Source organism: Choristoneura fumiferana, chromosome 16 (genome assembly GCF_025370935.1).
Source record: "Choristoneura fumiferana chromosome 16, NRCan_CFum_1, whole genome shotgun sequence".
Taxonomy (NCBI): Eukaryota; Metazoa; Arthropoda; class Insecta; order Lepidoptera; family Tortricidae; genus Choristoneura; species Choristoneura fumiferana.
In genome coordinates, this window is record NC_133487.1 from 11,330,977 (window position 1) to 11,345,454 (window position 14,478).

The 14,478-nt window shown below is 34.5% G+C and overlaps 1 protein-coding gene across 2 annotated transcripts in view; it reads left to right on the plus strand.

The window, feature by feature from the left end:
• The window catches only part of LOC141435964 (D-beta-hydroxybutyrate dehydrogenase, mitochondrial), a 51,875-nt gene that overhangs the window by 12,547 nt on the left and 24,850 nt on the right, over positions 1-14,478 (plus strand). For both annotated transcript variants that reach the window (XM_074098778.1, XM_074098779.1), the window contains exons 2-3: positions 3,521-3,654; positions 7,879-8,058. In XM_074098778.1, coding sequence (XP_073954879.1) covers positions 3,544-3,654; positions 7,879-8,058 — 291 coding nt within the window. In that variant the 5' untranslated portion in view covers positions 3,521-3,543. The remainder of the gene's footprint in view (positions 1-3,520; positions 3,655-7,878; positions 8,059-14,478) is intronic.

The following is a 14,478-nucleotide window of genomic DNA, read 5'->3' on the forward strand; positions in this document are numbered from 1 at the left end:
CTCACTAAAAAATGGTTCAATAAAGAATTCAAAAATTTTTTTTTTTTTACTTTACCTCCCATAGACGTAAAGTGGGGGTGATTTTTTTTTTCTTATCTAACAACAATAGGTCTTTTAAAACCATTAGGGCGTTGCTAAAACGATTTTTCGATTCAGTGATTTGTTTGCGAAATATTCAACTTTAAAAAACAAATTTTCATTGAGTCTCTTTTCAGTAAAATAAATTAAATGATGTCAAGTTTATGGTTCATAGGATACTCGTGTACCTACTCCTACAACGTAGTAAAGATCTACATAAACAAGTGTCACGAGGCACAATAGGAAACTTGGGGACGGCAGAGATGCAAGTGATTTAAATAATTTAACAATTTTAAGATAACGTTGATACCTGAACGACTAATTGAAACCGTTGTGTTTAGTTATAAATAAACATTACTTAGGTTAGGTATATACCGTGACCCTGCCTTACTTTCTTACGGTTATTCTCCTACGTAGATATACAAACTGCATTGTGCTAGCTTGAACGAGTGCATCCTAATCCCCCAATAATTCCACCCAACAATACCAGCCCTGAGATTTAAGGGCTTGAAATTAAGTAAAAAGCCAGTATTTATATATAAATCATCTATATAAAGATTTTTTCTTCGTGAAATGTTTCCAATTATTAGTTGAATGTTTGATTTTGAAATGATATTAATCAGTCAGTGACGATAAATATCGAGCGTCGTCGTTGAGTTGAATGCACTACACAGTGTGTTGAGGTTGGAGAGCTTAATGAATGTAAGGAATTTGTTCAATATAGATCAATCTTTAAATTGAATCCGCGGGGAGTACCTCAAGGGAGTATTTTGGGACCGTTGCTTTTTGTATTGTATATTAACGATATCCCTCTATCTTCAAAGCATCAAATTATTATGTTTGCAGATGATTTGTCTTTAATGATTGCAAACAATAACAAGTCGATGACATTAGAACACTTGACAAAAAATGCAATCAATGACATAACTCATTGGATTGATGTTAATAAATTGAAGTTGAATATAGAGAAAACTAACCTCGTACAATTTTCAAATATTAGAACAAAACGTATTTCGCTGAATGTAAACTACAAGAGACAAATTATAAATAACAGTGATGAAGTTAAATTCCTGGGTATGACACTTGATAGGTTCTGTAGCTGGAAGCCCCAAATTAATGATTTATGCCATAAACTCCATAAGTTTGTTTTTGCTTTAAAAAGGTTACGGAGTATAGCAGGAGAATCTGCTGCTTTGACTGCCTATCATGGCTACGTCGCATCTCTTCTTCGATATGGAATTATCATCTGGGGAAACTCTACAGATATCAGCAAAATATTTCTGGCTCAAAAAAGATGTGTTCGTGCGTTAGGTGGGGTCGGCCCATGGGTCCCATGTAGGCCACTGTTTAAAAAGCTCAACATCCTAACTCTGACAAGCATTTACATTTACGAGCATGCAAAATTTGTTAGAAGCAATCTGGGGATGTTTGATAAACCTGTACGGAATCCGATCCTACGTGAAAGAGATGTGTTTCGTATTAAGATGCCTAGTTCCAAAACAACGTTACACAAGAAGAACTGTTTTATTATGTCCGGAAAAATTTATAATAATATTCCCGTGGAGTTGAGAGCTCTGCCGTGTAAAAGGTTTCTGTTTAAACTTAAATCCTGGCTAAAGGAAAAATGTTTTTATAGTATTAAGGAATTTTTGACATAGTAACTAATGTAAAGCTGACATGAACATATTGTATCTAGTTAATGTAATTAAGAATCTAATTTTTGCATGCCTATTAATGGTGAATTATGCTGCTCTGTATTTATATTTTTTGTACTATCATCTTCATGTACCATAATTCTGGCAAATAAATAAATACTATACTATACTATACTATACATTTTTATTTTTAGGGTTCCGGAGCCAAAATGGCAAAAAAGGAACCCTTATAGTTTCGTCAAGTCCGTCCGTCTGTCTGTCTGTCTGTCTGTCTGTCTGTCTGTCTGTCTGTCGGTCCGTCCGTATGTCACAGTCACAGGCATTTTACTCGAAAACTACAAGATGTGTATATCAATGAAATTTACAGTACAGATGTCATATTAAAGCTGCTATCTGGTTTTGTAGTTAAATTACAAAAAATAATATTTATAGTGGGCACTCCATACACGTAACAGAAATTGAAAAAAAAAATTTTAACTCGCATCAACGTGTGGCACATAGTTCGACAGCTCTTTTGAAAAGATAATAAGGTTTCTCAAAAACTTTTTTGATTTACTGAAGATTTCCCAAATCGTTTGTCCAAAAAATATGCGAAAAATATGGAAAGGTAACGCTTAATAAATAATTACAACGAAAATTGGTTTCAACATGATCGGATATACCGTTTTTGAGTTATTGCCGAAAAACTGCGCTTCTCAACAAAAGGCCGTGAAGATACGCTCTTTTTCTGGTAATAGATTTTAAGACTGTAGTAAGAGTTTTAATTGTGTTTATAACGCACATATTGATACTTGTTTTTTTTTTCGTAATGGCTACGGAACCCTATCTGAGGCGTATCCGACACGCTCCTGGCCGGTTTTTATTATATTTCTTGATACCTACCTACATAGTTGGACTTAAGCATGTACCTAAATAAATTTATACATCCATACTATTTTAAATTAATATTATTTACAAGCTTTTGCCCGCGGCTTCGCTCGAAATGAAACAGGCTTCTATTATTTAGGGTATATATTTTTAATCAGCTCACTTGTTTCAGAGATTACCTCCAATAAACAAAGAAACAGACAAAGTTTAAAAAGACAAAAAATCCTTACTTAGTGCACTTCTATGATCCTTTCTCCACTCACTTAGATACATGTGTGCCAAATTCAGGTTTTTAAAATCAGTAGTTTAAGTTACGTTTTGTTTGTCAGTCAGTCAGCCAGTCACGGTATTTCGTAGCAAGGTATACTGTTTTATAGGTCTGGATAAATTTTGTTACGTAATGAGTTAATTGGTTTGGCGTAGGTACTTAATATGTCCTAACCGTTAAGGAGTTATACCTTTCAGCATCAGCTCACCTAAATAACCAAAAATAATACAGCTAAAGGTGCATATCATAATATTAAAAGAAACTTCCTTTAACTCCTAACCTTTAAGGAGTTTAACCTTCCATCATCAGCTTACAATTCCATACTAAAAGTGTCGTGTCGCTTAACACCGACGAGTATCATAGTCTTTTGTTTGCACGTGAAAAGCAACCACATCTTGCACCACCACCAGAACCTGCAACACGAGCGTCTAAAGTCTCTAACGTCTCTAAGCTCCAAGTATCTAAGCTAACGGCTATAGTACTCGTCCTCGTCAGTGCTACACGACGGAGATACAATCATCATCATCATCATATCAGCCGTAGGACGTCCACTGTTGGACATAGGCCTCCCCCATGGGAGACAAGATGGTTATAAATACTAAAATGTTACAAATGTGAGCCCAGTATAAACTTTATAATTTTGTTTGGCCAGAGGGATAAGAGTGCATCGCAGCCATGGTAGCGGGAGACGTGACTCGGCGCGCGTCGCTCACGGCGCCGTCCATGCATCGGCGGCCGTCGGCGCGGCGCGGCTCCCTTATCAAGAACCCTCAGACCCAGTCCCAGGTACACGCACTTGGCAATATTAAAGCCCTATTTAGACGACGCTAGAACTCGCATGCGAGTTGTGTTACATTGCGGAGTATTGAGGGACAGTGAATTCAGTTGATCAAACAAATACTGCAATGTAGTGAAACTCGCATGCAAGCCCTCGCACCGTCTAAATGGGGCTTTAAGCTATTGAGTGGATCCATTCTACATCATGCCATCATACATCAAAATTATCTCCGGGCTATACACTATACCGGGTGGCCCCTTTAGATGGGTCGCTATGGATAACTTTGAAATTAAAGTCATAGAAAGATCGGTTCTAAGGTACAGTACCGTCGATTTTAATGACAGGAAAAACTATATTCTGTGAGGAACCAGGTCGTATTGAAATGAAATTTGTTAATTTGCTTTAAATGTAGTACATTACATGATGTTCAATTATTATGAGTCTCATACATTCAAACTTCATTACATTTAATAATACTAATAACAAAAATACTCTAATATACGCATATATCCATTTATTTAGTTCCATCTATTATAAGGACCTTTTGCAACAAAAATGTCTGTTTGATAAAAAATACTATTATTAAATTATTAATTATTGAATTGTCAATTATTAAATTATTAAGTAATTATTACATTTTCAATTATTAGTTTATTAATGATTACCTACGAACAAAAAATAAGTCAGGAATTGTAACTGCGCTAAGGTGCGCATGCGCATCATTTAATTTTGACTGACATTTATTTTGCAAGTTTAGTGAGCTCACGTCAAATTTACGCATTTTTGATTGTGAACAGCTATAAATTATCATGCCAACGTGTGTTATGAAGTGGTGCAGGAACAATGCAAAATTAAAATGTCCAGGGATCACTTTCCACTAGTAAGTAGTCGTAAAATTAGATTTATATTCAAAAATGTTCAAATACATTATCAGTTGGAGATGGTCAGTATTATGCAAAATCAAGTCGGTGGTCTATGGCTCATATAATGTAAATGACAGTTTCCTCACCCCTATTCATACTTTCTTCTTTCCTGTCTCGCCCCAGCAATAGGTAAACAGTTTTTATATTTTTCACGATTTTTAGTGTGAATAATATATCCAAAATACAATAGTTTAATGTCAACTGCTCATCATCTTTTACGAAAGATTGCTTTTTCCGATGCAGAGACGTTCATTATTCAAGAGTCCTCATGCTTCACCACCCGTTCCATATTCACCATATGCATTACGAGGAGCATAAATTGCTTAGCAACTGTGTTAAAATAGTTAAAATTAAACCCATGAAATACTTGTTATTGAGTATTACCTAACTCCGGTGGCCAACTGTGAACTTCACTTGTCTTTATCATTAGTTTCACTTCATCAAATGATGATGTTCAAGAGCAAATGCACGAGTTACTACTAAATATATCCAAATTACCATACACAACAATATTTAAAGTTCCCTCGATTTCCTTAGGATTCAATCATCAGATTCTCATTTTGTGCCTATGGGACTTAATTAGAGATATTCCAATACAAACAAAAAAAAATACTAATTAGCCAAAAAAATACAACCGAATTGATTACCTCCTCCGTTTCCTTTAAGTCGCTTAAAATCAAGCTGTCATTATCAATATATGACACGTCATTGAAACGTTAGATGTAATAAGTGATCTGTCTGATCGCCATTTGTCTATTAGTTTGTGCATCTGACTTGCATCACGCGAGCCAACCGATTCCTGCTTTGTTTCTGAATTTTAACCAATTAACAAGCACGTCTATGTGCAATCTTGAAATTGATTCGTATTTCAATCAAGTCGTTTTGGTTTTAGGTATGACCACTTTTTCTGTGGAATTTGTTCTGAGTTACGCTTCATGACTTATTATTTACTCGTAGTGATTGACACATTATCCAAGAATTCCTTCAGAGAGTAATAACAGTTCTTGTGAAGAAAAAAAGTTATTTTTTTTATACAAGTCAAGACTATCATTGACTGCATAAACGTGTAGGGTCCTGTCAATATTTTAGACAAGAGTGAGTAAGGCAGTTGCTGCGTCTGCGTTCTTCGTTTTATCGACATTTTCCATCACGTAAACTTGTCTTAAATAATATTATGATCAGCGGAGGGCATCATCCTGATTTTGCCAAGAAAAAGTTTAGTTTTTGAGGGGAGGCGAGGACTCGCGTAAAACGTTCATTAATTTTATGCACCTATTTCTTACCCATTCGTATGAAATTGAGTAAAAATCATCAGATAATCAGATAATTTCAGTATAGTCGATGTTTATTTAAGCATCTCATGTTTGGTAATAATAATGAATCCATTTATTTCGGGCAACTTGGCCCATACAATAAATACCTTACAGACTATATTTTTATGATGGCGACTGTACCTACATCATTATCAGTCATGATTTTTTTAGTCGTGATGATACGAGTAAAATACAATTTATAAAATCCATCATCAGAAAGTTGATAAATAAATATTATGAGAACATCTCATTATAACGGCTTGCGCTTAATTATCGCAAATTGTATGACGGACGTCCTCCGATCAACGATTAGTACCTACCGTTGATCGGAGCGGACGTCGCTTATTATTGTGCGCACTGAGTTTCGTGGTACCAGGTACTCGGTTGTTGTCAAGTACGTGGACGCGCAGGCGGTTTCGCGCCCGCTCGGTTAAAATGTTTCTTAGTCTACATCGACATTTTACTCATAAAGGTCAATACGTAACATAAATATATTGGTATAAGTTTTTTGTATCCCTTTTGGTGCACACAATACTGGGATGAAAGACTTGGTGTTGTGGAAAGGCTTTTAGGTGGCAGACGGACACATATTATATCAGCGTCTGTTCAATAATAATAATTTCTAAGCAAAAACATCGATTTTCCCAATAACCTTTTACTATCATCAGAATAATAATTAGAATGTAGGTATTTGTGACGAGTTAAGAACCCCTGATTTAATAAGCTCTCTGCGAACATACTCAAGATATTGTACCTACCTATCAATTTGTTATAAATTATTAAAATTATTATTAATACAAACGTATCTTTGAAACTAATGATGCGTAAGATCTTGGATTTTAAAGTTCTCTTCTTAAAGGGTTTACATCAATAATTGTACTTAATTGTTCTTAAATATTTAATTTAAATGTCGCTCACAGTTATATTGTAAAAGGTAATTAAAATAAAATACATTCAGAATCATGGACAGTATATTCAATTTTAAAGTATTATTAAGCTACCTGCTTAAGTTATATGCTTTCAATTTAACATTATTCGTTACTGGTTGTGCCTTAGTCACCAAAACCTCTTTTCATACGACGTACTTTCGTTTTAATTTAGAACCGGCGTGTCAGATCGAAATGAAACTTTGAAAAATTGGAATGAGGAACACCCATGTTCGTAATTGGTTTTTGCTGATGAAAAATGAAAAATAAAAAACAACAGGTTCCCATGCCAGATATTTATGTAAAACATCAATTGAGTTGACATAAGTCTTTCCTATTTTATTTTTTATATTTCGAGAGGTGGTAGAAACGGAAAGAGTGATAAGAGATTTTTTGTTAACTAACTATACACAGCTGCTGCTGCAGAAGTAGATAAACAGCTGAACCAAACTAATAAGATTCTGTGGATGTCTTAATTAGTTTATTTGTGTACACTACTAGCTACTGACTGTATATATAATGCCAAGGATCAATTCTTGCAACTTAAAGGGTCTAGCAGGCTAAGCTAACAAAAGTTTTGGTTAGTTTGGGATTTGATAGTTGGGTTTCCGCGAGAAGTGGCAAAAAATTGAAGCGAAAAAAAACTTCATTTTTTTTCATCCAAGTTAAAGGATATGAATGTCTGTAAAACTATGCATTATGAACCCCATTTTATGCTCCTTAATTTGGAATTTATTTGGTTACTCTCGCTTGCTTGGCTTAGCTAAAATAACAGTTTAATAATTACCTTGATTTATTGACATTTTCGTGAATAAGTCTGAAACAAAACAAGATCGAAAGCTGATATTACGCATACAGTGTTCATAGGTCCTGCCACTACTGCACCTCAAATTACAACCAAATCCCTTGCGGGTGCCACTCTTGTTAGCTTAGCGTGCCAGACCCTTTCACCCATTCCCAACGGGTGGATTGAAATTCAGTATATGTCCATGTACATGGACAACGCAAGTACAGTCAACAATACATCCGTAGGCAATTTTTTTTTTAGAAAAACCAAATTTGTGCTGTAGGAAATCCCGTGGGACATCATTGACCGCTGCGCGCTGCCCGTCGTGCTGTGCCACGCCCTAGCAGTCGTGCTGTCCACCGTCCTCAACGCGCTCCACCTCAGCAGCATCTCAGTCTTCACGCTCTTTTTATGGTTCGCCATCTCCGTCGTCGGTTCCCTCTGGTTCTACCACAATTTACAGGTGAGTCAATTTACTTTAAACACGAGCTTAAAGGATTAAAGCTCAGATTTAATTATGTTCCATCCAAATTTACCGCTGGTGGGGAGCTCACACGTAAATTAAAACGGGACTACCAAGCGGATAAGAAATTACATCTGCTGAATTAAAGGGACCTGCCTTAGTTGGTAACTTTCTAGAGCAGTTATTGAGTTTTTTGTTCAAATTAACTGTTGAACACATTTGAAGTTACCTTAAATAAATAATATAATAGTTTTTCCGACTGAAATGAGCATGTGTATTCATTCCGTAACACAAGTATTATAAAATATTATTTTATTTTTGAGTCGTCTTATACATACTTCAAAAATAATTAACAAGGTTGTTTACTGTATAATAAAACCGTTTTTAATTAACATTTTAAATAGTAGTAAAGAGGAACTAAGTTCGGTCGAACGTCAGTCAAATTACTAAGACTTTCAAAGGATTCAATTTATTTAAACCGAATCTCACGGATTGTACATTTTAGGTTTCCATTTAGATTTATTTCCTCAAATTCGTCAAAGAATTATAATGGGCTTATTTACACAATATTTAACAACCGGTATTGAAAGATTGAAGACGCGGAACCTTTTGAAGAATATGTACGAGTAGCTTTATACAAACATGCCGTAGAAGCTCCAAAACTCTCCCAGGAGTGAAGTCAAAAGGAAAAAGTTGAAGTTATATAACAAGGATATCTGTTGTGTTGTTTGGGATTCAATGGAAAGTATGATGTATCTGTTCTGTCTGACCTTAGAGCAACGCGGGCTTTCTACGGATGGGAGTAGCCATTCGCCACGTTCCCCTCTGTCAAAGTACAAGCCCAACTGGGCTTACGAATTTTATAAAACAAGGCGCGCTCGGATTTCAAACTAGACCGAATCGAGTCGCGCGAGTGAACGCGGCAGTGCTAAAAATGCTGAATTGTTCAGTTTTCTGCTGTAATAAGAGATCTGGGACATCAAGCTTGCAAAAAGATGGTGTTACATTTCACATGTAAGTAAATTGTTATCGTAATATTGCTATTTAATTACATTTAAACAACAAAGTCGTACATTTTATCACAAACCCTTTCGTAGGAAGCCAGCGTTGCTCAAGGTCTTACCACTTTGAGTTACTGTATTGTAATATGTACTCTGTAGGGACTTTAGACCTTGAGTTATTTGGTATACTTACCATACGCATACGCAGAGTAAGGTTAGGCCAGTCCAGTCCAGCTTTCTACAACTAAAATTTCTTTAATTAGTTAGTTTATACCAAACACTAATTTTGCGACAAGGCCGCGCGCCTATTGCTTTCCTTGTAATTTTCTCTCTGTGTACATGTTTTCTGTATCGCTATACCTATGTACACATGTTTTTATTTTCAAACAAAGAAAATAAATTTATATAGTTTGATGTGATAGATAATAGTTATCTTGCAAGTTTGTTTCACGGCGCCTGATGAAGTCACAAGGCGAAGTTAAATTCTAAAGGAAACACCCACATTTCGAACATTATGACGTGTTTTTTATTTGACATACTTCCAGACAATAGGTTACTCAGCATTTTTGCGTGCCCACGCGTCTTATTGTTGGAACTTTGCCGAAGATCGGCGAAATCAAAAGTTTCTAGACAATAATATATATATATTCGTCATCAACACTAGATGTACCTATAACGGAAATAATGGTCTAATTAACTAGAATCACTTCTTGAGCACACACTATGATCAAATTTATTCATGATTGTGATCCCTATTTGTGACCTTATGAATACGTACCTGAATCTTGTGACTGTAAAATAGTGATCCGTTTTATTTTATTTTTTTGTTAACAAGAAACCAAAGAAACTAAGTCAACTTTGAAAACGTTGTTGTCAATTTCTGCATTCAATAAATGATATGTATATATATTATTAAAAGATAACACAATAACTCCAAATAATGAAAAAACGAGTGCGTATACAACAACAGCCACAGGCTCTAAGATGCCTGCGCTTATGACAGACATGAAGCATGCCGTATGCGTCCCTATCACACAAACTAGTTGGTCACCGCTTAGCATTTTATTAGCTGGTAATATCGCTGCGATAAAAACTGTCGTACTAGGCCCACTGTAGTGATTAATTGCTTTATTATAAGCGAAACATTTAGGTAGGTATATGATAACTGAGTAATAGCGGGGTGAGTTACAATGTTCCTACGGGCTTGGAAGACGCCCAAACGCCCACGCCTGGCGTCAAATGGCGGAGCTGAACTCTTGCATGGAAACCTTACAAGAATAACCACGCTTATATTAATATCGAAAAACAACACATTCTAACTGAGAATTAGTAACTACGTGATCGTTAGACTTTAAAGATAAAAAATTTGGACTTTCGTTAGTTTTTTTGTTTTATTTGCTGTTAATGGTAACTCATAATGGTAACCATATGGTTTGCACATCTTTTGTATACTTAGTGAAGCTTCAATTCTATTTTCCGGACTATACCAATAAAAAGATTGTGTACGAGTTTTTTCTATGTTCCAAGTCCGGACGGTTTCTGTATATTTTTAACCGACATCAAAAAAGGAGGAGGTTATCAATTCGGTTGTATTTTTTTGTATTTAACATTTTCTTTATTAGATTAACAGTTTTCCTGAACGTCAGTGTCCTCGATAGAAACGAATAAATTTTGATCCAGCAGCTATGATATGCAATTTTTCGGGAAAGTATTCCACAGAGTTAATGGAAGTTAGATGTAGATTAGGAAGACTATCCTAATTTTTTAACCGACGAAAAAAACGGAGGAGGATCTTAAATCGACGCGTATATATTTTTCTTCTTTTTTAAGTATGACCACGCATAACTTTTTACAGAGTAGTCCGATTTTGATAATTATTTTTTCATTGGAAAGCGTATTCAAAAAATTATACTACTACTCGTTACCTAGTTTTTGTTACGTTAATTGGGATGCACCAAAAAAAATAACCTATAGTTGTTATTTTATTTTTGGAAAGGTATTTTAAGATACCATTTTCATTGATTTTGAATTTGCATGAGTATTTCGTTTTTTATATTTTTTTACGAAATACACTGGATGACGTCACAGCGAGACAGCCACGTTCCATTGCCTAGAAAAATTCAGGTCGTGCATAACATAATCTGTGGCATTACAATTTGACAATAATTCAAGCCAATCGAGCACGGCTTAGGGTCCTAAATGAACCATGGCAAATAGTTTTATTTATTTCTCTCCTTTTAGCTTCGATTATTTCCATATTTATTTAATGGTGTGATAGTAAATAGATATTTTTTTATTAAAATCAGATATTTCAATTCTTTTTTTTTTAACTTGTAACGTAGTAATTTAATAATTTAGTTTGTAAAAATACTTTGGAAATACTCGTATACATTTCGGACTTTACGATAAATGTGACAACTGTTTAAAGCCGGGTGCGCATCATGTGATTAAAGTTCTATCTTTGTCACTCTTTGCTATTATAAGCAGGACAGCAACATTTCAAACTGTCAATTTGCTTAAGAGTGTAGACCTGCTTTATAACTGCTTTTGTGACGGGATACTGCAGGGGTCAAATGAGGGGTCATTACTTAAATGTTGTTTATTTAATTCAGTTTATCACATTTTTGGAATCTGATTTCTGAAAACGCTTCACAAAGCCTACCCATTTCTCCAAACGGTTTTCGATTTATTATATGTTGTCGAAAATTGGGACATCCCAATTGCGTTGAGATAAACATTTCATTTTAGTATATACGAAAGGTAACAAATCATGAACGAAAAAAGAAGTAAAATATTCGTCATAGTGTAACATTGAATTATGAATTAAAACTACGACTTTATCGGTATTTGAAGACATGTCATGTCATACAACTCTTTCTTCTTATTTTATTCTTCCAAAAAACACAACGTGTAATAAAGGTTTCATAGAGATAGAGGTACACTGTTATATTATTTCCTCGACTGTGAAACGATATACTAAGTCTATGTTCTTGTGCAGAAAGTCAAATACCGTTCGATTTAATTTTCTAATTTTACATTAAGCCACCCAAAGACCTTTAGTGGACAACTATATTTGCATGAAAGCCTATAAAAAAAATTACTCTACAAGTAAGGACGTCAGAAGTTAAGTTATATTTACGCCCTGAAACCTAATTTAATTCTCCAGAGGCTTAATTGTTTTTAATTAAGCGTACATAAGAGCTGATATAAATCATGAACTCTTTTATCTCAAAGGGCATAAAAGGCGTTTTCTCAGGTAATTAACTTGCTTTCGTATATAAAATGTTTCATTATAAGACTATAAACAACTTTATATCCCTATTGGGAAGGATCATTTTCATTATCAAATGCATGGATAAGCAATAAATATATTGAGGTAACGTAATAACATTTAACCACATCGTCAATCGCGTTATAAGAGTGTAATTTTTGGAAATGTCAAGAATTAATAATATTTTATATTTAAGAAATTAATTACTATTTTCACTTTACATTAATAAAGGTGTACTCTGTGGCTTAAAGAAACAAAGATTATGCATAAATACTGTATTAACTAAATACTAATAAATGTTGTAAAAACAATAATAATTTGTATCCTATTTTTTTTTGTTTCATTGATAGTACTTAAAATGGCATAAATACCCATATTATTAACTCATTATGAATCTAAGCTATCAATATAAAGACATTATATTATTACAAGCTTTTGCACGCGACTTCGTCCGCGTGGAATAGTAACTTTGGAAAGTTTTTAATTTATTTAGGGTACCTATTCTGCCAATAATAGAACATAGAAACTTCTACGGTTTATGAAAAAATAACATATTTTAATACATTGCTTTATATCTCAACTAATTTTTTTTTGTTCTTCCATTTTTTGGTAAAACATAAATATTTTGCGGGTAGCCACATTTTAGCAATACGACGTGTATTCTACCCTGCCAACACAAAAGGACTAATTCTTCATAGTGAACTCTTGACATCTTACGTCCTTTATTGTAAGTTAGGAGGGTAGGATTATAATTAAGACGGCATTCTTACTAAGCATAGCTACACATATTTCCGATAAATATACTTATAGTAAATTTGTTTGGACGAACTTTCATCCCCATATTTTCAAGTATGAAAAATGTCGAAATGTGAAAAGAGCCGGAACAAATGTTTTTTAGGGTTCCGTACCTCAAAAGGAACTTTGCTGTCCGTCCATCCGTCTGTCTGTCAAGACCCTTTATCCCGTAAACGCGCGGAGTATGTATCGAGTTGAAATTAAAACCCTAAACTCAGGTCAATAGTCCCGGAAGCTGTGAAAAAATTGAACTTCTAAGTTAACGTCATCAAAAGCTACAGTCATTAAAAAGGTGTTTCCATACAAATCGCCTTAACAGAAAAAGTTATAGGGTACTCCCGGCTGTCCTAGAAACTTGGAATTTTGTATAAAAGTAGCTCTATTAGCAATTTTTTTCCCCTTATAGCAAAATAAATAAGATAAATCTGAAAATCATAATTTTACATTTCTGACTGTCTATGTCAATAAGCGATCTAAAATTACCCCACGTTGCGTACATTTTTCTTATAAGCTTAAAATAGGCTCTACTAACACTGCATATTCATAAATACCTACGTACGGAACCCTTGATGCACGAGTCCAAGTCGAATTGAACCGATTTTTTTTAGTTCTTATCGAAAACTTAAACACAAAGATTCTTTGATTTATCTGTGATAATGACGACGTTCCATATAAATTTTCATCCCCTATTTCATCCCCTCGCAGGTCAAATTTTGAAACACGCATGAACAAATATCTATTTATTTTTTTATAAGTGCCCAAATGCCAAGTTTCATAAAGAACCATCGATTTATCTTCGACAATGACGACCTACATGTAAACTTTCATCCCCTATTTCATCCCCTCGCAGGTAAAATTTTGAAACACGCATGAACAAATATCTATTTATTTTTTTATAAGTGCCCAAATGCCAAGTTTCATAAAGAACCATCGATTTATCTTCGACAATGACGACCTACATGTACACTTTCATCCCCTATTTCACCCCACACAGGAAGAATTTTAAAAAACGCGCGAACAGATATCTATTTATCTCTTATCACGTGCCCAAATGCCAAGTTTCATAAAGAACCATCGATTTATCTTCGACAATGACAATCTTTATATATAAACTTTCATCCCCTATTTTACCCCCTCACAGAAAGAATAAAAAAAACGCGTGAACAAATGTCTATTTATCTCTTAATCACGTGCTGAAATGGCAAGTTTCATGGTTTTATCTTCGACAGCGACGAACTTCCATCATATAAACTTTCATCCCCTATTTCACCCCTTAAAGCCTCTTTTTCGCGATAAAAGATAGCCTATGTTCTTTCCCAAGGTCTATTCTATCTCTGTACCAAAATTCTTCCA